Source organism: Cydia splendana, chromosome 23 (genome assembly GCF_910591565.1).
Source record: "Cydia splendana chromosome 23, ilCydSple1.2, whole genome shotgun sequence".
Classification (NCBI taxonomy): Eukaryota; Metazoa; Arthropoda; class Insecta; order Lepidoptera; family Tortricidae; genus Cydia; species Cydia splendana.
Window position 1 is genome coordinate 1,876,483 of NC_085982.1, and position 23,622 is coordinate 1,900,104.

The window sequence follows — 23,622 nt, forward strand, 5'->3', positions numbered from 1 at the left end:
GTGACATTCCAACAATACGATTCATACAGAATCTAGACATCGTAATGTCAGATGTTTTTTTGAGGCGATCCGTTCATTACTGAGATTCTTGACGAAAATCTTATTAGAAATTATATTTTTGAGAGGTTATTTGGTTGATTTCAATACTTTGTGAGTTTCTTTAAGTTTACAACAACATTTTAAGTGTTGATTATTGTGTAATTCCAGAGAAAAGTGTGATAATGTCTTCGAGAAGTGTTTGTTTACATGATAGGACAAGTAAGGACAAATACACTTTACATTACTGTAGTTTGTGTAGTAACTGTTTGTATATTTTTAAAGTTAAATATATTTTATGGTTGCCATTTTCAATTATTTTTTGAACTTATTTTAATTATGTTCCTCGCTTTATCAAGGCTTTTTGCGGCTCAGGGGAGCCTGGGGTCCGCTTGAAACTAATCCTGAGGATTGGCGTAGGCACTAGTTTTTACGAAAGCGACTGCCATCTGACCTTCCAACCCGGAGGGTAAACTAGAGATTTCCTCACGATGTTTTCCTTCACCGAAAAGTGGCTAGTAAATATCAAATGATATTTCGTACATAAGTTTCGAAAAACTCATTGGTACGAGCCGGGGTTCAAACCCGCGACCTTCGAATTGAAAGTTACACGCTCTGACCGCTAGGCCACCAGCGCTTCTTTGAACTTATTTTAATAGTGAATAGAAAATTAATGGGAATAAACGAAATAAAAAAACATCGTGTTATATTACCTACATTACAGATTCTTATCTATCTGACTATCATTACATTAATTAGGTAGTAATCATTACTTTCAAATTAATATTCAGACTTGAAATTAATAACATAAAAGCCAGACCAACGACGATTCTAAACCCGTCACAATCCTAAATTAATATCTACAACTTATAATCAGAAAACTTTTTTCTTCTTAAGCCAAAGTTCTGCGGATCCTTAGGATCAAAGTTCTGGTATCTTAGTTATTCATATCTTGTTCAGTGCTTGCTAACTTGCGTTGATTTCGAATAAATAAAAGTTTTCTGTTGGGGATAGACGGTGGCTATTGAAAACCAATATTTTGTTGATAAAGTGCGCGGTTGTTTTAATGCGATAAACGCACATTGACGTATATATTTAAGGATGGGCCTTACGAGCACTAAGAATGGTGCTAGTTCAGCGGTGTTCCTCACGAATTCGAGCCAAACGTGCAGTCATATATGTTAAAAAAAAAAACGAAAATATTACTTTGCTAATCCGCGAAAAGATAACGTGCTAGTCAATCAGTGCTAACCCGTTATACTTACTTGCGGATTTTTACATGCAATTAATATTCCCACCCTCCCACCGCAAAAATAAATACGCAAATAAATATAACAAACCACCACCAAAAGAATAATCCTCGACACGTGTTTCGCCTCTCTACGAGGCATCCTCAGGAGTTGTTGACGGTCTGACGCCCGATATTTTCGTTTTAATTAATATGGATTTCCGCAAAGTAACGCCTGATTCTATTCACTAGTCATATATATGTCAATGTAAACGCAGCGTTAAACTCAATCCGTTTGCCGCACATCCATTTTACATAAGCACGGCTACTACCATCAGTTGACCGTAGTTCTGTAGAAAGCGACCAACTTTTTATTTTTGTCAAAGTGACTTACACCCTAACTCAGTAGCTTTGGTCGCTTTCTGCATTGATAAAAAAATTGAGTTGGTCGTTTTCTGCATAACTACGGTCAGTTTAGACATTGACATATTCGCTCACGACTCCGTAAATTACTTTCTATACATCTCGCTTGCACTAATATGCGAGAACGAGCGAGATGCATAGACAGTAAGTTACGTAGACGTGTGCAAAAATGTCAAATAATGTGAATGTTAAGGTACAGATAATCTAACGTGATAAACGCAGCGGTAAGCGCATATTTTGCATTTTTCCTACATTCCATTGACGCATGCGTTCTTACGCTGCGTGATTGACAAGTGTTTTGTATAACATTAGTGATTACTTTTCTCCATCGAAAACTACTACTATATATTTAGGTTTAACGGCCTCCTAGCCTATAGTAGACCCAAACCAAACGGACGATTAGGATTATATCTCTATCTCTCTCACCCCACCTTCAACCATGCGAGCGTGAATGAGAATATTTACGACCCCGGTCGTCCGTTTGGTTTGGGTCTAGTATAGTCAGTAGTGACCCTGCCTGACTCAGCTAAGTCGTAATCCTACTAGAAATACTTGTCAGAATAAAACAAAATATATCCTTCTTTATTCAAAAGAATAAAGCTTACATTTACTTTAAACGTTTCTAATAATATTTCAGAGATACTAAACAGAGGTATTTCAGAAAAATGTTAACATTGTAACAAGTTTGGTCAAACGGAGTATTTCTTTACGCAATAATATTTCTGCCTGAGATCCGAGAGTCAAAGGCATTTCGCGAAATTCTATTACTCTTTTATTCTATATAATAATGTTACCAAGAGCCCATGAGTTGTGTCCTATAGTATTTAAGTAGTAAAAAGGATAAAAGTTATACCTACCTAGAGCGATATCCTGATTTTATAATATTTATGTTTATGTTTTGATATTGTTATGATAATCGCCGCGGTTGCTGCAGCCGGGCTAGCACATGATTGGCGTGACAGTATTTCGCAGCGAGATGGACTACCCATCCCTCTTTAATTATCATAGTTAAAAAAAGACGGGTAGTCTGCCTGCAACCTGCCGAATGCGCTGTCACGTCGTCGCCCAAATCCAATGTTTAACTTGTAATATTTTGTTTTCATGTATAGATATTGTTATTTGGCTACAAATATAATGACCACCAAAAAATACTTTGGTACCCTAAATAAAAAAATCATGCTTACCAAAAAAAATTACTGAACACCAAAAAAATAAGGCCTAAAAATACAAAAGTTCCACCGTTTTAATTACGACTGCACTTCAAATTGTATTCAAATAGCAAATATATTGAATGATCACCAAAAATCATTAATGATCACCAAATCCTGAAGACCAAATTAATGCGATATGTTCACCTAAATAAACCACTATGATTACCAAAAAATGTAAACATATTACCAAATAAAGTAAACTGATGCCAAAATTACTAGCCCCTCCCGCTCAACCCCCCGTACCCCGCACCGCATACCTACCTAACCGAACCTACTTTTCTAGTAGCATTTCGTTATGCTACTAGAAAAGTAGGTTAAACTGCTATCTATCAGTTTGAACTGCTATCAGTTAAGTGGGTTAGGTTAGGTTAGCACTGCGACCCTTACAGAAACGAAATGGTACTAAAAAAGTAGGTTAGGTTAGGTTAGAACTGCGATCCTCACATAACCGAAATGCTACTAGAAAAGTGGGTTAGGTTAGTTTTCAACTGCGACCCATACAGAAACGAAATGCTACTAGAAAAGTGGGTTATGTTAGATTTGAACTGCGGCCCATACAGAAACGAAATGCTACTAGAAAAGTGGGTTAGGTTTAAACTGCGACCCTTACAGAAACGAAATGCTACTAGAAAAGTGGGTTAGGTTAGGTTTGAACTGCGACCCTTACAGAAAAGAAATGCTACTAGAAACGTGGGTTAGGTTAGGTTTGAATTGCGACCCATACAGAAAAGAAATGCTACTAGAAAGGTGGGTTAGGTTAGGTTTGAACTGCGACCCTTACAGAAAAGAAATGCTACTAGAAAAGTGGGTTAGGTTAGGTTTGAACTGCGACCCTTGCAGAAAAGACATGCTACTAGAAAAGTGGGTTAGGCTAGGTTTGAACTGCGACCCTTACAGAAACGAAATGCTACTAGAAAAGTGGGTTAGGTTAGGTTAGAACTGCGACTGTTACAGAAATAAAATGCTACTAGAAAAAGGTGACGAAGTGGATTAATTAATTTAATAGGATAACGATATATTAAATATTGGCTTCTATTTAACTGATCACCAGATTTAATAAAATTTAACACCAAAAAAATCTACTTTACCACCCTAAAATAATAAACGATCACCAAAATTATAACACCATTTTAATGTGAAATGATTACCAATTTTATTACATTTTACTATCCTATTAAAGGAAATGACACCAAACTAATCATTATTAACCCAAAAATTGTAAATGATTACCAAATTTCAAACCCCATTTTAATGTGAAATGAGAACCAAATTTTTACATCTTGCTATCCTATTAAATAAAATGACACCAAAATAATCATTGTAAACCCAAAAATAGGAATTGACCACCAAAATTAGAACTCCATTTTAATGTAATATTCTAACCAAATTTTTAAATCATGCTATCCTATTAAAGCAAATGACTCCAAAATAATCATTGTAAACCCAAAAATAGTAAATGACCACCAAAATTGTAACCACATTTTAATTAAAAATGTGCAAATATTTAATATATCGTTATCCTATTAAATTAATTAATCCACTCCGTCATCTTTTTCTAACCTAACCTAACCCACTTTTCTAGTAGCATTTCGTTTCTGTATTGGTTGCAGTTCAAACCTAACCTAACCCACTTTTCTAGTAGCCTTTCGTTTCTGTAAGGGTCGCAGTTCAAACCTAACCTAACCCACTTTTCTAGTAGCATTTCGTTTCTGTGTGGGTTGCAGTTCAAACCTAACCTAACCCACTTTTCTTGTAGCATTTCGTTTATGTATGGGTCGCAGTTCAAACCTAACCTAACCCACTTTACTAGTAGAATTTCGTTTCTGAATGGGTCGCAATTCAAACCTAACCTAACCCACTTTTCTAGTAGCATTTCGTTTCTGTAAGGGTCGCAGTTTAAACCTGATCTAACCCACTTTTCTAGTAGCATTTCTTTTCTGTAAGGGTCGCAGTTCAAACCTAACCTAACCCACTTTTCTAGTAGTATTTCTTTTCTGTAAGGGTCGCAGTTCAAACCTAACCTAACCCACTTTTCTAGTAGCATTTCTTTTCTGTAAGGGTCGCAGTTCAAACCTAACCTAACCCACTTTTCTAGTAGCATTTCAGTATGTTACTAGAAGAGTAGGTTAGGTTAGGTAGGTATGCGGTGCGGGGTACGGGGGGTTGAGCGGGAGGGGCTAGTAATTTTGGCATAATTTTACTTTATTTGGTAATATGTATACATTTTTTGGTAATCATAGTGGTTTATTTAGGTGAACATATCGCATTAATTTGGTCTTCAGGATTTGGTGATCATTAATGATTTTTGGTGATCATTCAATATATTTGGTATTCGAATACAATTTGAAGTGCAGTCGTAATTAAAACGGTGGTACTTTTGTAATTTTTGGTCTTATTTTTTTGGTGTTCAGTAATTTTTTTTGGTAAGCATGATTTTTTTATTTAGGGTACCAAAGTATTTTTTGGTGGTCATTATATTTGTAGCCTTAAATATTTGTACATTTTTAATTAAGATGTGGTTACAATTTTGGTGGTCATTTACTATTTTTGGGTTTACAATTATTATTTTGGTGTCATTTTCTTTAATAGGACAGCAAGATGTAAAAATTTGGTTATCATTTCACATTAAAATGGGGTTTGAAATTTGGTAATCATTTACTATTTTTGGGTTAATAATGATTAGTTTGGTGTCATTTCCTTTAATAGGATAGTAAAATGTAATAAAATAGGTAATCATTTCACATTAAAATGGTGTTATAATTTTGGTGATCATTTATTATTTTAGGGTGGTAAAATATATTTTTTTGGTATTAAATTTTACTAAATCTGGTGATCAGTTAAATAGCAGCCTTGTTATTTTGTAGTTTCACAGTACCTTGGCTTTACTGTAATGCTGTGTTACTTATTTGACTCATCATTACTCATCTCTCATCACTTTTTTTGGTGGCTGAATAGACGGATGCGAGTCTGACATGGTCTACCACAGATTTGACTAAGTAGGTAATAAATAAAATACATAATAGAGTCACTTGGTGGTGTTTACCCGATTGCGCGATGCAAAAGAGGATAGTGTGTTTATCAGTCTAGATGTAGCTATGTATGTATGTCTCATTGCATTACATATTAAACTTCCAAGTGATGTAAAGCTAACTCAATATCCTATTTCGAACGAAAATTTTCAAAACAGGTAATTCAGTGAGAAAGTTTTTTAATTACCTACCCACCTCGCAACTATCGGGGTCCTGTCAAACTGTAACCATTAATAATAATAAGTTCGGTTTGAACGGGGTAAAGTGGGGAATAAGGGAGTTAGTGAAACTACCAATAGATGGCGCTAAACAAGAAGAATAGACGTCTAAGCTAATTCTGCAGCGGCTTTGACGTGAATTGTTCACTAATTTTAAGTTGGTCTGGAAGAGATCGCTCTTTAGCCATAAGACCACCAGGTATTTTACAGTGTCTTTATGTATCAAACTTAGTTTTTTTATGGACTTAAAGAATGTAGGTACTGGATTACCGTGAAGATAATCGTCGGTTAGGTACTTCGTCTTAATGAGGTTAAATATTTCAATTTATGGAGGTTTTGGGCTTTGAAGGGAATGGAAAGGCATTTTATTTCGTGTTAACTAGTATTTCACCTTATCGAGGTTCGAGTTATCGGGGTTCCACCGTAGTATATTAGAGATACGGACTACGTTTAGTAGTGGCGGGTAGAGTATTTTGGCATCATGCCAAGAAACGACCTATCACAATAAATCAATATTGTAAATTTAACAGACATAAGTTGCTTCAGGGAGAAAACTTGCAAACTAGTAACACATGACATGATTTACAAATTTCAATAACACTTCGACTCAGTTTGGCAAAATAGTTTAGAAGTAACAAGGCTATTGGAACGTACACTGACATCAGAATAATATTTGAATCATTAGTAATTTGAATCAGTTATCGTGCAGTTTCCTCGTACTTGGGTCCGTACCTGTATAACAGATGCAGTGCATAATTGTTTTCCATCGTATTTTCTCGGAAACGGTCGTTGTCAGTCAAGCTCAGTACTTTTTGTGCCGATACTGACTGAAAAAGCAAGACACGTTCGTACGTTTCCGTGAAAATACGATGGAAAATAATTATGCACTACATACCTGTATCGAAGCGCACGATAACTAAATGACATCATTTTCAATGTACGATCCGTATCTGACAGAACTAATGACGATACAGGCAAAATAGTCCAAAATCCAACGTTATGGAATCCTGACGTAAACGGATCTAGTTTCACTCTAAAGCATTTTCGAGCACGCAATAACGGCCAAAGAACAATCTCGAATGTCCTCGCATACCTCGGTCCTAAACGAAATTGGAATACCGGTCCCCAGACCATTGCCGGTTATTGGGCCCGTTTTCAATATGGCGACGACTGCGGTGCATTGGACATTGTTTTTTGACAGCTTGCAAATGTAAAACGAGGGTAGACGGGTGCTTGTCAATGTCGCGGTTGTTTTTTAACTTAAGTTATTTTCAATACAGGTTACAGTGGGGTACTATTTATCTATTAGTATAATTATATATTATGTCGAGCACTAAGAAGACGTACATCCATACTAATCCATACTAATATTATAAAGGCGAACGTGTGTCTGTCTGTCTGTCTGTTGCCTTTTCACGCTTAAGCCGCTGAGCCGATTTAGTTGAAATTTGGTATAGAGATAGTTTGAGTCCCGCGGAAGGACATAGGATAGTTTTTATGTCGGAAATCATCCCTGAAGAGAGTGCAAAGGGGGGTGGAATTGAAAGAGTTAATGAGTTGCCTAATAATTGAAGTAAGCAATGCGCGAATTGAATGTTTGCTATTAGCATTATTCAGGCGCTATACCTACTTTAGCTGCTGTCACTAATTCCACGCAAACGAAGTCGCGGGCAAAAGCTAGTTATATCATATTTATTCTTGCAACTTTAAGTAAGTTAAGCATACAAAAATCCTAGTTATTAGTTTAAAGTACCAAATAAATAAGCTTGAGTTTTTCAGAATTTCAAATTAAGGTAGTTATAAGTTATTTCGTAACAATGAGGTTATGAAAAATATGAGAAATGTACAAAACTACTAACAGGTTGGTTGCCTTTGGCGTTGAAATGAATGTGTAGTGCAATAGTGCTAACCACCAATTGTTTTTGTTAATCTGGATTTACTGGTGAGAACCTGTTATTGGCTTTTTGTATCACATTTATAAAACCTATTAACATGTTAACAGCTGTTGGATCTCCGAATAGTAATAAATAAATAAATAAACTAAGTCGTCTTGCTAAAGTTAAAATGTGAAAAAAACTGCTTTCATTCAAGTATCATTAAATCGAGCGTCCTCTAGCAAACATAATATAAATCTCAGAATATTAAATTTATGATAAAAATATCCACGTTCTAGAGATGAGATAAAATTTTCACTCGAAAAAATATATTTCATTTTTCGATCCAGAGGTTCCGTTTGGAGTTAATTTAACGCATTTGGTTTAATTCTGCCTTTTGAGAAATTTTGTCGTAGTAAAGTTGTTTTAATGCTAAAAATGTGTTCTTTTATTTATTTATTTTGTGCTAAACTGTCACTATTTCTTTGTTTGAAGCTGTTATTTGTTACCACATGGTTTAATGTCATATTATGTAAATTCTATTAATAAGAAAAAACAGAAGACTTAAGCAAACTTTTTTAAAGATTCGTTCCATTTATTTTTAGATAGGTATAGTTTTTAAAATCAAAAATAGTATTAGTAGAATAATAGTCACTAATATTTTTTTCTTATGTTATTTAACCAAAGTGTAATATTTTCTAGCTTTCATTTAAAAAAATCATGATTATTATATTTATTACCATTATGACAAATTTGATCACACAAGAGTAAAAATATCCATCAAAACTTAAATGTCATTTACACTAAAGAAATTCATCGTTTCTTCAAAAACTTTTAAAATACATTTTGGCAAACAGTCAAACTCTATCATTCGGATTGAAAATTGGCCGTCATATTTCAAACTTTAAACTTTTCGTACAGCCGCCATCAGATATATCGGATCGGCCGAGGTGCTCAAAATATCTGAGCACGAACTCTAGCGCCATGACAATAGGGCGGTGTTCAGATATTTGTGAGCACCTTGACTGCTCCGATATATCTGATGTCGACGGTACATTTTATAAGTTACATGTCCCCGCTTCTACTCCTTTGTAATAGGGGCTTTTATTTCTTGATTCATGTGAATTTTCCATTTGGCTTTTGTAGACAAAGATTTTTCAGAGTTCGATTTGTATAATAACTTACGGTCACTAGTTTATTTTAAAAGATAGTATTTTTAGAATCTTTGTCAGGCTTATTTCACATTTATTTGAAGACATTTGTTATAAAGCCAGTATTTTAAGATATTCTTTGTTCATTTTATTTTTTGGCACAAAAATATTTAAAATGTGAGAAGCTTTTACTTCATTTTTGTTTTTGATTTTGTTAGCTTGTTACTTACCTAGGTCATAAGTCTAATCTACTATTACTTAAATTAATTATAATATACATATATCACTACCTACTTAATAAATACTGTTGCTACTAGCCGCTAATGCATATACTCGTATGTCAATCTTATTATTTTCTCTATGAGACAGGCTATAGTACGATTTTTTTGCATTAGAAAGAAAGTAAGCGATCTATTGTCTTTTAATTGAAAAACGCTTCTTAAAAATCAGTAACTATTACTTATAAAATCAGAAGACTATAAATGATCGTATTAGATTCATACTTGTTACATATTTGCCGTGACTTATTTTTTAAACGTGTTTTTCAATTAAAAGACATGACAAGATTGTTTACCTGGTTTCTAATGGTAAAAAAACGAACTATACTGTGGAGGTCAGTATAACATGTAACTGTAACACTAACACTGTTTAAACTTATGTAGGTATGTCAAATAAACAATTTGTGTTTGTACTTTTTTTGCTATAAAAGATAGACATTGAAAAATTGACATTTCTACAAAAAAACATGATAAATTAAAACAAACAGTAAATGAAAAATGTTTGCCTAAGAAAGTTACCACAGAGTATCATACCGTAAAATTCAAAAAGGTCAGACCCCAGCCTCCCGGACCCTAACTCAAGGGCCCTTCAGCACGCAAGAGGTAGAAAATGATTCGCTACCTACAACGGCTAACGACTGGGTTTGGAGGGTAGGCAGAAATGTTAAATAAACGGAGGAGAATAACCTTTACTTATTGGTGTATCGCATGGAAAGGCCACGTATACAAATGTGTCGTGTCATGTACTGTCAGCTTCTTTGGAAATTTAGCATTCAGTCAGGCGGCCAATTTCAGTCGTTTTTAGGGTTCCGTATCCAAAGGGTAAAACGGGACCCTATTACTAAGACTTCGCTGTCCGTCCGTCCGTCTGTCCGTCCGTCCGTCCGTCCGTCTGTCACCAGGCTGTATCTCACGAACCGTGATAGCTAGACAGTTGAAATTTTCACAGATGATGTATTTCTGTTGCCGCTATAACAACAAATACTAAAAACAGAATAAAATAAAGATTTAAGTGGGGCTCCCATACAACAAACGTGATTTTAGACCGAAGTTAAGCAACGTCGGGCGGGGTCAGTACTTGGATGGGTGACCGTTTTTTTTTTGCTGTTTTTTGCATTATGGTACGGAACCCTTCGTGCGCGAGTCCGACTCGCACTTGCCCGGTTTTTTAAGTATTTTATCTCCACTCATATCATAAACTCTATCATCTTATACCCTTAAACGAGCAATTCTTGTTTATTTATTTATTTATTTATATATATATATTTCGGGGATCTCGGAAACGGCTCTAAAGATTTCGATGAAATTTGCTATATGGGGGTTTTCGGAGGCGAACAATCCATCTAGCTAGGTCTTATCTCTGGGAAAACGCAGATTTTTGAGTTTTTATGTTTTCCGAGCAAAGCTACGTCTCCCAGATATTAAACGCTATATATTATGCTACGTTTAAAAGCCACAAATTAGCGTAAAAATAAACTGTTTTGTTAGAAAAAAATCTTATCTGTGAAAGTGTTATTATTGTGTTATAATAACGTCGATATCTATTTAATAATGACAAAAGGAAGTTGATTTGACCTGATTTCCCGTATCAGTTGAGATGACGTGACGTTTTATTCGATTACTTACTTATATCAAAGACATATGTAACTTCGTATAAGACGAATAAAGTCTAAGGAAAAAACGTGCCTCGGAATTCAAGTAAAAGTCATTCTCGAATAAATGGCGCAGACACCTTTAGCCTATCCTCGGCTAGATGGCGTGACGACACCGTTTCATATTTAACAATTTATAACACATAGATATCAGTGAATGAACATGGATCAAAATGATATAAAAATAATAAAATCATTTATCCATATATATACATTTTTTGATAACTTTATACGTTTTCATTTTGAGTTTTAGTCGTGTGTCGATAGATGGCAGTAAATTTACAGTGACTACAAAATTTACAATGACAGGACCTCTCTAAAGTTAGGCCTCGTGCATGAACTATAGGGGGCAGCATGGGAGCCGTCAGATTTTTGGCGAGACGCGTAAATGTGTCGTTTATGCTTCCGATGTAGCCCACAAGATGGCAGAACCTACTATGCACAAGGAAACGTACCGACGAGAACGGTAGATGGTAGCACTTGCTTTGGCAATGTACATGTGCACACATGTTTCCGATTCAGGCCACAAGATGGCAGACCCTCCAACGCACACGGTCCCTATATCAGTATTCGTAATAAAATGTCAAGTGCCAACAGTGTGACCAAAATGCCGCATTGGCGGTCGGATCGTAATACACGATTACTGAACATATCATAGAGAGCTTATAATATGTGTAACTTGTACATAATTAGGCATTAAAGGATGGCACACGCTAGACCGGGCCGGGCGCGGGGCGAGGCGTTCGACATGTCATTTTCTGTGACGGTGATCACGCGGTGCTTTCCATAGAAAACGCAGCTCCGAAAGCTCCGGCCCGGCCCCGGTCTGGTCGCATTAGTCATCCTTAATGCAGTTCAAAAAGATGTGAACTAAGCAATTATATATGAATGTAACTACACACTCATTTAATAGTACTTAGGTTTGGTTCACATCTTTACTCAAAATGCTCATGAACTATATGATCTCGCATCTCTTTTTCTTTGAGAATGAACGTATAAAATGCTAAAGAAAAATACTATATGGTCTTTCATATAATTTATTTTATAAGTAGTTCTTTTTTTCTAGCTTATAGAACAAAAAACATCTACCGTTTTTGCTGATTTTCACGGTACCCGGGCACTACAGATTTGTTAAAAACCCTCCAAAGAGTAAGAGGTAGAAAATGATTCCAGCTCCGTAATAACAAATAATTTTTCCCTGAAGTCACGCAACGTTTCCATTTCTGTGGAAATATATAGTTTGAAAACATAATTTGTTATTTTCTGAATAACATTGATGTTATACATGACTTCCTGTATATGTAAGGACTCAAAAACATGTTAATTTCATTTCTTTTTTCTATAGAGACAAAAAAAGAGTGTTACTTTTACCATAATCCCGTAGATGGTGGTCTAATTTGTAGGTACTTTTAGATGTTTGTAAGTTTTTTTATATATTAGGCACTGCAGAAAGCAATCATATCCTTTCTGGCTTTGTAAATTAAATTACAGGACTATACATTTTTTTAATCCAATACTGTATTTATCCTAGAGTATTACAATTTTAGACTGGCGTACTCTAGAGTAAGACCTTTGCTCGCTAGTGGAACACTTTATAGGCTTTAAAAAAAGTATTTCGTAGACAAGCAAGGGGACGCACTTTCAATCAGGAAGGCCGATTTTTTTTTTGTTTTTAGGCAATGCAGAAAGCAATCATTATGCCCTTGCCGGCCTTGTTAATAAAGCTAGATAAAATTTTACTCTGCTTTAAACCAAACTTTTCACAAACCCCAAATACATACAAGTATGCTACGTAAACAGTAAGTACGTATACGATAATTACGTATGCCGTAATTGGCAAGTCGAATGGCCTATGCGTCGGTGTCAGCTCTGCCTACTAATTACACAAGTTTTCGATTTCAATTAGCGTACAATTGGTGTGTTTGCTGCTCGTTAGTGATGTGCGAGTGTCGATGAGTGTATCGATCTTTTAAGTGGTTTGAGAGAAGGTAGATTTTTTTTTGCGCAAGTAAATTTAACTTATTATCCAACTTATCTTGGAAATTTTGTGATTTATTAATCTTGAGACTTTAATCTAGTAAAACTAAGAATTTAGCCCTATAAGCACCTACATAATTATTTATTAGAGCCTCTCGGATCATTCAATCTCAGGATGTAGAATAGGAAAGGTAGACATTAGTTATGTAAAAGAAAGTAAAGGAATACCTAAACAAAGATCTATTATTTTATTTTTATTTCAACCTCCAGTCTCTGTAGCACCAATTATCTGTTTCGCCAAGACTAATCTTGAAAAACGAAAGTTACCAGCTTTTATTTCTAAGTTTTCAATTCGATTGCGGGCCGCAATCACCTGAGCCACAGGTTGGTATTAGTTGGGTCTCAATTTTAACGAACTGGCACACTGCGCCATTAAAAGCTATTGGGCGAGTTTACTCTGTGTCTATTAGAACTGTGCACAATTTGATTGATCGTGAAATAAATACATGTGTATGATGATTATCATGTAAATAATTGACATTCAAAAAAAAAAGGTTTTTATGGTGTATATATAGATGTCACAAAATGAGTTGTTAGCGGATTTAGTGTGAACATATTGAACGCGCGATGTGTATTTACTTGTGTTAAGAATATGTTGAGTGACAGAAAGAATTTAGACATTCGCGAGCTTGCGTATTATACTTGCATATTCAATTTTGAAACGCAATATTGTAAATAGTCTCTTTTTTTAATTATTTCAAAAAGTAAAGTATACATAGTCCCGATGCAAGTATTCGACAAGCTATTTACAGTGCCATTTTCTAAATTCACGATGCACGAGTCAAGTAATACTAGAATCTATAAATTCAACGTGAAATATTTAGCGTACCTAACAATTAAGTACTTAAGCCAGTCAAGTGGCTATTCACGGTCAAGTAACTCGCACCTTATATTGCTGCCTTAAGTTTAATACTTACGTGGATTCAGTGTTGGAAAGTTCTCATTGAATTGAGGTGAAAAAACTTATAGTTACCGCGATTGCTAGTCTGAACACGTCTGCTTTTAAGATCGGACAGTTTGTGGTGCTAATAAAGTTAAAAATGGTTTTAAATAAAGTTTTGAGTTCATCAGTCTGGATATATTTTGAGGGATAATATTATTTAAAAAAAGTTTTTGTTAGGGATGAGTGCAGACTTCTCTGCTGTCTAGCCTGTCTATCATAGTTTATATGCTTTATTTGTATGTCACGTTTCTTTTCATATTGGTGGGCAAGGTCACTTTTCTTCTGTTTGACATCTATATCAGTTTTTAATTTATAATAATATAAGTAGTAGTGTGAAGTGTGAATATTCGAATTTAAACTGCTGTGAGACATACTAACATTGAATAATTTTACGGTTTACACTCACTTGTTTTAAGTCACTCGCAAGTAAACATGTAGCGCGAGTGTAAACCGTAAAATTATTCCATGTAAGTGTGATTATGTACCTACCTAAAAACACAAATTGGTTTTTTTTTCCACCGACATTATATAACTCAATTTAAAAATTTTTGTTCCCTAACTTATATCGTCATATCGCGAAAACAAATGAAAGTGATTGTTACACTCACATTTTTTTTTTTCATTTTTCACTGAATCCTTAACCAATCCCGTCTCAGGTGGAAAACAGTGGCGTCATACCGATAGTTTTGAAATTCCATTACCCCCAGCATTACAGATTTGGGAGGCATAATATATTGCCTGTCGATATAACTTAGCCGCCTCACTAGATACTGTGGAAACGCGCTCGCTGGATATGGCAGCCATTTTTTTTTTAATTTTGCGTGATTGACATTTAAAAAAAAAATATTTTTAAAGGCGTAACATTTTTATGCAACGCGAAATGGAGAGCTATTTAAATGGTTAAGCTAGAAACGTATGTAGCAAAGTTGGTGTTTGATGCGAATGCTGATTTAGAGTTCAAGCGGAAGATAATTTAGAATCTTGAGCGTAGCGAGAAACGCAAGAGGCACTATGTCAAAAATAACTTAGACCTCTTAGACATTGTGGACCATACCATAGGTATGACTTTATTTATTTATTAATTATACTACGAGTATTCTGTGTTTAACCTGTCAACTCAGTGAATGCTACAGTGTGTAAAATGTCGCCAACGCTCTCGTCCCTGTCGCTCATCCATACTCTACGGTGTCAGCTTTCCATCTGTTGTTTGCAACTTTTTTTGGTATTTTAGTTAATTTAACCGTCTCAAATATTAATTAACAAGAGAAGGTAAAATCAACATCCCGCTCATTAATTACTTGTTTTCCATTAACTTAATCCATTATTAAGTACATAATTTGCCGAAGAATTCAAAGCTTAACCTTATTAAAGTTTTATTTGCCGGATAATTCCATAACAAAGTTATTTCAATTTATATTTCTAAAATAAACTTCGGGGGCCTTCAATTGTATAAGTAAACTCAAGTTTATGCCGAAAACGTATAACTTATAATTATTATTTAAAGTGGTAAATTTGACGACCGGTCTGGCCTAGTGGATAGTGACCCTGCCTGCGAAGCCGATGGTCCTGGGTTCGAATCCCAGTAAGGGCATTTATTTGTGTGATGAACACTAATATTTGTTCCTGAGTCATGGCTGTTTTCTATGTATATAAGTATGTATCTATCTATATAAGTATATATGTATATCGTCGCTTAGCACCCATAGTACAAGCTTTGCTTAGTTTGGGGCTAGGTTGATCTGTGTAAGATGTCCCCTAATAAAAAAAAATATATATATATGGTTAATTTAATGTAAATATCTTCGAATTCGTTTGACGAATAACGGAGAAACAAAAAAAAACTGTCATTTTCGAAATTACATATATGTAAGTATCGGAGCAGCGGCCAAGGTACTCAATAATATCTGAACATGAACTTGAACGTATTGATAATAGAAGCTTTGCTCAGATATTTGTGAATACTTTGGCTCCGATTCAACTCGTGGCAATTGTACTGAAAAAAAAACATTGTCAAAAATAGATTTAGAGCTGATGCTTAATTGGAAAAAAAGATTAAGCAAAGCCGAAATTGCGTAGAATCATTCTGGATTACTAAATTAGCAAAATAAAAACCGGCCAAGTGCGTGTTGGACTCGCGCACGAAAGGTTCCGTATCGTTAAGCTAAAAGCGGCAAAAAAAATCACGTTTGTTGTATGCCCCACTTAAAAAAATATTTTATTATGTTTTGGTATTTTTGTTATTATAGCGGCAACAGAAACACATCATTTGTGAAAATTTCAACTGTCTAGCAATCACTGTTCATGAGATACAGCCTGGTGACAGACAGATGGACGGACAGACAGAAGGACAGAGGAGTCTTAGTAATAGGGTCCCGTTTTTACCCTTTGGGTACGGAACCCTAAAAAAGCTTTGGCACGTGTATTTAAAACAAAAAAATCTAAGGGTAGGCGTCAGTTACCCAAAGGATATAAGTAGCAAAAAAATAAGTCGGCGTATTTTTCAGATAAAACAAATCAGTTTCTTTCAGTATCTTTGTGTTTTTACGAACAGCATTCTAACAGCCGTATTCGAACAATGAGATACGTCGAATACTAGATATTGAAACGATATGGATTAGATGTCAGTGTTAAACAAGTGTCAAAAGTGACGTTTTTGTTTGAAGAAACGTCAATTTTGACACTTGTTTGACACTGACATATCCGATCCAAATCGTTTCAATATCTAGTATTTGACGTTTCTCATTGTTCGAATACGGCCTTTGTCCCTATTCATCATTACGTGTGTTATTATGTAAACAAACGTGACGTCAAAGTGTCATTCCAACAATACGATTCATGGGCAATCGTAATGTCAGATGTTTTTGAAGTGATCCTTTCGTCACTGCGATTATTGATGAAAATCTTATTAGAAATGATATTTGTCAGTGGTTAGTTGGTTGATTAGAATACTTTGTGAGTTTTTTAAAGTATACAACAACATTTTAAATAATGATTATTCTCTAATTCCAGAGAAAATTGTGATAATGTCTTCGAGAAGTGTTTGTTTACATGATAGAACAAGTAAGGATGAATACACTTTATAAACCGAGCTTTAATCCGAACTATCGAATCCCGTTGTCACACATAAAATCCTACGTAGGGTTTCCACACAAAATAGACCCGACGCGTCACATCCAGCGCCTGTTTAGTTCGCGGTGTGACGCCAATAACATTGAGTGACAGTGACACGGCCATATTGGATCGCGATACGAAACGCTATTGGCATTGATTTTGTTTTTTAATTTCGGTTCGCGGTAGCGCTGTGTGTAGTTCTTGAAAATTGTGGATTGGAATTTGATTTTTGTAGTTTTATTAGTAGACTAAGTTTTGATTTTTCTTGTACCTTTACTAATAATAAATAGTCTATAATTCGTAAAAGTTTTTTTTAGACTAAATTGAACTTAATATAAAACTGGGTTGATTTTAATTATGATACTGCCAAAAAGAAGGCTACCGTTTTTAGTATTTTTGTAGTTAATAGGTATCTTAGTTTTTTGTTTATTCTACTTTAAATTTAACCCATTTAATATCGGCACCCTTAAACATATATGTAAGTACCTATATTTTACAATATTCAGATAAACAAAATATATGTTAAATTTCATATCAACGTCAGATAACAATAATATCATTAATATCACAAGTTTTTTCTCCAAAATTGGCAATTTAATAATCGAGATTTAAAAAAAAATCTCGTTTCCGCGATGCACGTCGTTAAAACGTTCGAAAAATTCAAATTGAGATATTAAATGACCGTTTTTTCCAATAACTGGGACTGCGATTAATAACTAGTTTTATTTCCATTTCAATTTAGTATGAACTATAACGAGTAATTCGTCAAGCGATTCGTTTAAGCCACTTTTCCGATACCTATATATAAATATGTAGTATTTTAAAACATACATTCCAGCGCCACGTCTTCCCCTTCCTTGATTTCCAACTTGGGGTTGGGGTAGTACGTTTTTAGGCATGCCGAAGCATTCTTAGACATGCCGAAGCGTTCTTGCCTAGGCATGCAAGGTAAATAGCCTGGCGTAAAACGTCGCAAACGAATAGTATGCAAATTCATGATTGTCCTAGTGTTCATTGCTATTCTTGCTGGGAAAAAAAACAGGCTTTTGCGATCCGTGATGGAGTCTTCAAGCAAACAGCAGTGCCCGCGGGGTACCGACGATTCCCCGTCTTGGTTCGGTTTATTAAATATATCGTACCTCACGGTGACAAGTTACTTGTTAGACGATTCCCAGTCTTGCCTCGGTTTATTAAATATATCGTACCTCACGGTGACAAGTTATTTGTTAGACGATTCCCAGTTTTGCCTCGTGTTTATTAAATACTTGTAACCTCACGTTGAGAAGTTACTTGTCAGACGATTCCCAGTGCCTCGGTTTGTTTTATAATTGTAACCACACGGTGACATGTTACTTGTCACTTAGTTATTTGGGGCATTACCTATCTGTGAACCTTATTGTCGATGGCGCTTACGCCGCACAGCGTTGCACGGCATTGTATTTACATCGGAGCTTCGTTAATAATGGCGTAAGCGCCATAGATATTTAAGTAAAATAATCTTACCTTTATCCCCTTTCAGCTCCACATTGCCCCGATACCACACGATCCTAGCAGCAGGCTTGGCGTTCTTCGCCTGGCACTCTAGCACCACATCTTCTCCTTCTTTGACTTCCAGCTTGGGGTTGGGGTGGTTTGTGATCTCCACTGAGGTGGGGGGTGCTGCGGACAAAAAGGGGGGGTTAATGTTTTATAGGTATGTAAGTGCGAAAGTGACAGGCGATAAAAATCCTACCAAGCTACAGCCGCAGATTATTGTAATGTCATCTGTATATGTAGATACTTAATAGTAAACTGCAATAGGGCCAGTTGCACCAAACCGTCTTCACCGAGCTCTTAAACCGCTCTTAAACCGTCTTCACCGTTAAAGGGTTCTCTGAATTTTATTGTATTGGAAGTTTCATAGATCTCTGCTGCGTAACGTTGATCAGTCTGTTAACTGTGGTTGGTGCAACTGGCCCATAGTGGGTTAAAAATATGAAAGAAATGTAAGAACACACCAAATTATTTAATCAAAATTTGAGTGTCGTTATCATTATTCTGTTATGAGTATTTCGTTTGTTTTCTGCTAAGAGATATAAAAAATGAATACATAAACATCGTTATAAATTCTATATTCAATATCATTCTAAGCTCATGACATTGTTTTTGCAAAAGTTTCAGAGAAATCTATTATAAATTACTTTATTAATAAATTGAACAGACGCAGAATTAAAAAATACCCGTAACTAATTTAATCAGTGGCTTTACGTTTTGCCGAAAAACCGAGAGCGCTATTCTGATTAAAAAACTAAGGTTTTGATATTGATATGATACGCTCGCGCTGATTGGTGGTTGCGAAATGTATCACTTTGGGCCAAAGGGCGTACCGCGAAATTCGTAAATTGAAATTTCGTTATCTGCCTAGATCAATCGTACATGCAAGAGTGATTTTGACGGTAGGCCTTCAAGGCCCGCTGGTGCGTCGCGTTGCGTCGCGTCGTTGCAATGCATTTATTTATTTAACCAAAAGTAAACTTATCGTACAAAAGGTGGACTTAATGCCAAAAAGCATTCTCTACCATTCAACCTTAAGGCAAAGCAGAGAGATTGTGGGCGGTGTTACTAATCACTAAAGCTAATCTGAAATTTAACATACATAAGCAACGACAGACATATATATATATATATATGTGACGTCCCACGGGTAAAGGTACCTTATGGCGGTTGGCGCTTACGCTATTATTAACGCCGCTCCAATATTGTTGCGGCGCTATACGACGTAAGCGCCAGCCGCCATAAGGTACCTTTTGTCGTGGAACGTCACATATACCTACCTACATAATATAATATGATTAATTTATGTCATGTCATAAAAAATTATGTAAAACGACGTCGCGTTGACTTTGCGACAACGCACGCATCAATAAGGCTGCGTTTCCACCAGAGATGAGCGATAATTCGCGTTGTGGGTCGTGTCAGATTCGTATCATAACAATATCAAAATTACAAAATCCGAATACAGCCCCGTTTTAAAAGAATTAACAATTTGGGTCGTTTTAATTAACTTAACGACTATAAATCATCATTTAATAGATAAAGAGGCATAAATTTAATATTAGAGGAAAAATGTCGGATTATGCCAATTAATACTAATTGAGCCCGTGAAAAATTACCTGCCTCTATTACTTTATTTGATTTGGAAACTGGGCTTCGGGGAAAAGGTTTTTCTGGAAACGTAGTTCTAGGGATTTGTTTTTAATTTCATTTTATAGGGAAACGAATATTTTGTGTAAATATTTTTATTAGTTATTATACCTTCCTGGAATAATTTACTGAAATATTTTTAGCACATTTTATTTATTTTGAGGCCTTAGAGCAGATCGGTTCGACAATAATTTGAAGTACAATCAGCAGCAGAAGTTGCTAAGCGGGCGAGGTGTTCAAAACTACCTTGACACGCTCGTATATTCTCTTAACAATAAAGTAGCGTCAAGATCATTTTGAACAACTCGCCCGCTTAGCAACTTCTGCTGCTCACTGTACCTATAGGTATGAAGCTTAGAAATAAATGGGAAGTGAAAAAAATCGAGTATTGGGCGAGACTAGAACGCGCGACTCTGGATCGCTAGCCCATCGCTCTGCCAACTGAGCTACTGAGACTTCACTCGATGACAGCGAATATTCCCAACACATAAAAACTACAATTTTGCGTTAGCCCTCTCTTAACAATTGTGACACGAACTACAGTCAGTGCCATTTCGTACCTTGTCACAGTGACAATCAATATGAAAGTCGTTAGCGACCTCATATTACTGTCATTGTGACAAGGAAATAAATGGCACTGAAATTAAATTCCTTGAGCGTACATCATTATTTTCAACTGAAAATTCATCGTTCACAAAGTGCTATTTGAAGGAGAATGCACTTCTAAAATGCTCTAAATATTGTCACGAAGCTCAAACGAAAAGTTGTTGAAATGTAAAATGTCTGCCATATTCTGGTTATTTATTACAGGGATCGTTTAGTCGTGGTAAGTTGCAAATCAACTTGAATAGTTGCTAATCACACTGAAAGAAATCTTTGCATAACAGTGACAAAATATTTTGTTAGTACTGTCTCAATAAATGGGATTTGAGATTTGTGTTACGTCTTACAAAATACCAGTTGTACGATATTGAGCAAAATTTATTTCTTTATAATTAAGTTCAGTTATTTTTTGAATTAGGTACTTAATGAGTTCAGCTTTTTTTCATGCCATAGTAAATAGATCATCTTTTTCTTGTATCTCGTTGCTATAGCTTTGTTGTTTATGTTAAATATTAAAATCATGGTTTATAGCAACAGTCAAATTTATCAAGTACGCATTTTTGTAGTAGTTATGAGCCCATTCGATAATGAACGAACATGCCAGCAATATATTTTTTTTTAACAAACTATGGCGGTACTACTATTTTTTGGCGGACAGAACAGCAAGAAAACATAATGCATTCAGTTTTCATTTAAAATAAACAACTATAACACGGTGTAATCTTCAAACATCTTTAGTTAATTAAATCCTATATATCCATCTTGTTTCTGTGAAAAAAAATTCTACTCATTCTTACTTACTCCAACATTTCATCAACGTTTCATTTCGTTTCATATTTTATGAATGCTTTTACCATGTCAGTTCGCTCTGTTTGCTTGGATTAATCTAGTTCTTTAGTTCTCACCTACTTCGCTCTTATCAAGTGTGCTCTTTATCAGAATACATAAAAACGGGCAAGATGTTCAAATAATTATCTGGACCTGCACTCTCTAGTTGACAATAGATGTGTGCACAGATATTTTAGAGCACAGCTAAATAAAATATAGTCACTTTTACAACTTAACCCGTTAGTAAATCTAAACGAGGCACAAGTAACAGGATATTGCCCGCAACAGTTCCGCACCCCTGCCACCGCACAAAGGTGCCAGGCCGGCTTTGACGCGGCCAGGGCCCGTCAACCGCCGGTCCGGTTGTCAATTTAGATGTTTTTGCCTTTGTACTTGGTGCTTGACGGAGCGCGTGGGTGTTATTCGGAATTTCGGAGTGAGAAGGGATGACCCGAAATATATAAGTACACTAAAGTTTTCAAAGTTCAAGATGTCACTAGCCGCGTGCCGCCCAATGTGCATTAGAATGTACACTCAGTTTCGATGGAATGTCAACCTTAATTAAAAACCAAGAAGGTAGCATTTCATTTATCTCGTAAAATTTTCGAAGAAATGAAATTCAACCCAATTGCAAATACAACAAGATTCTAACTTCCTTGGCTATAATTTTGTATGGTGAGCGGCATGAGGCTAGACACTCTAAAATCGTGTCCACATTTTTAGGGTTCCGCACCTAAAGGGTAAAATCGGGACCCTATTACTAAGAGTCCTCTGTCCGTCTGTCTGTCTGTCACCAGGCTGTACCTAATGAACCGTGATAGCTAGACCGTTGAAATTTTCACAGATGATGTATTTCTGTTGCCGCTATAACAACAAATACTAAAAAGTACGGAACCCTCGGTCGGCGAGTCCGACTCGCACTTGTCCGGTTTTTTCACACAACCACGTCAACTCATCTAATTGAAAGTAGTCACAAATATAAATATTTCTAAATAAAATACGTAAAGTCAACTTCATAATAACAAGAGCGGATGTATACTTTAACACATGCGACCTAACAACTAAGGTATGAACCTTATGCTAAGGTTTATGAATAAGTAAACTCAACAGTGAAACGAGTAACTTCATATGGAAATATTACACATAATGATCCGTTTTCATTGCGCGTCTTTTTAACGTCCATCTGATCTATGTCTTGTTTTAAATTTAATTGGTTTTGTTTGACGTAAATAAATGTATTTTCTTTCTTTTCTTTCTTTCTTTCTTTCTATATAACCGTAGTCCCTATTTTTCTCTGTGAATATTGACATTATGGAAAATATATTTTATGTTTATTAACTATAAGCTTTGCCCCAACGTATTTTTTTTATAAGATTTATAGGAGCGTAAAAAAATCCATACATATTTTTAAAACCTCCTATTTCTTATAATAGCTAAATAAAAAATAGAAAAATCAAACGACGGAGCGTAGCGACGGTCAATACACATAACATTGTGTAATAAAAATTATAATGTCAATACTGAGAGAGGAAAATGAGGACCACGTATGAAGCCGTCGTCCCCTTTCCTCTTAAGTGTATTAAATGTAAGTCGTTTGGGTAATGTTTGGTTTCCGTGACTTAAAAGATGGCGGCCGGAAGTCGGAGTCGTGATTTTAAACTTCACAAGCTTAGGATTCATTTAGTGGCTTATTCTGTATGTACCTTATTCTGTAGTAGATATATTTGTTGATTTGTATTTTTAATTATGAATATCAGCTTATCATATTATATTCCATTATTTATTTGATTAGTACCCTCCGTTCCGTCATCCTTCGC

At 35.4% G+C, this 23,622-nt stretch overlaps 1 protein-coding gene across 1 annotated transcript in view; it reads right to left on the reverse strand.

The window, feature by feature from the left end:
* The window catches only part of LOC134801940 (nephrin-like), a 246,027-nt gene that overhangs the window by 118,349 nt on the left and 104,056 nt on the right, over positions 1-23,622 (reverse strand). Inside the window, exon 2 of the mRNA XM_063774569.1 lies at positions 18,695-18,850. Coding sequence (XP_063630639.1) covers positions 18,695-18,850 — 156 coding nt within the window. The remainder of the gene's footprint in view (positions 1-18,694; positions 18,851-23,622) is intronic.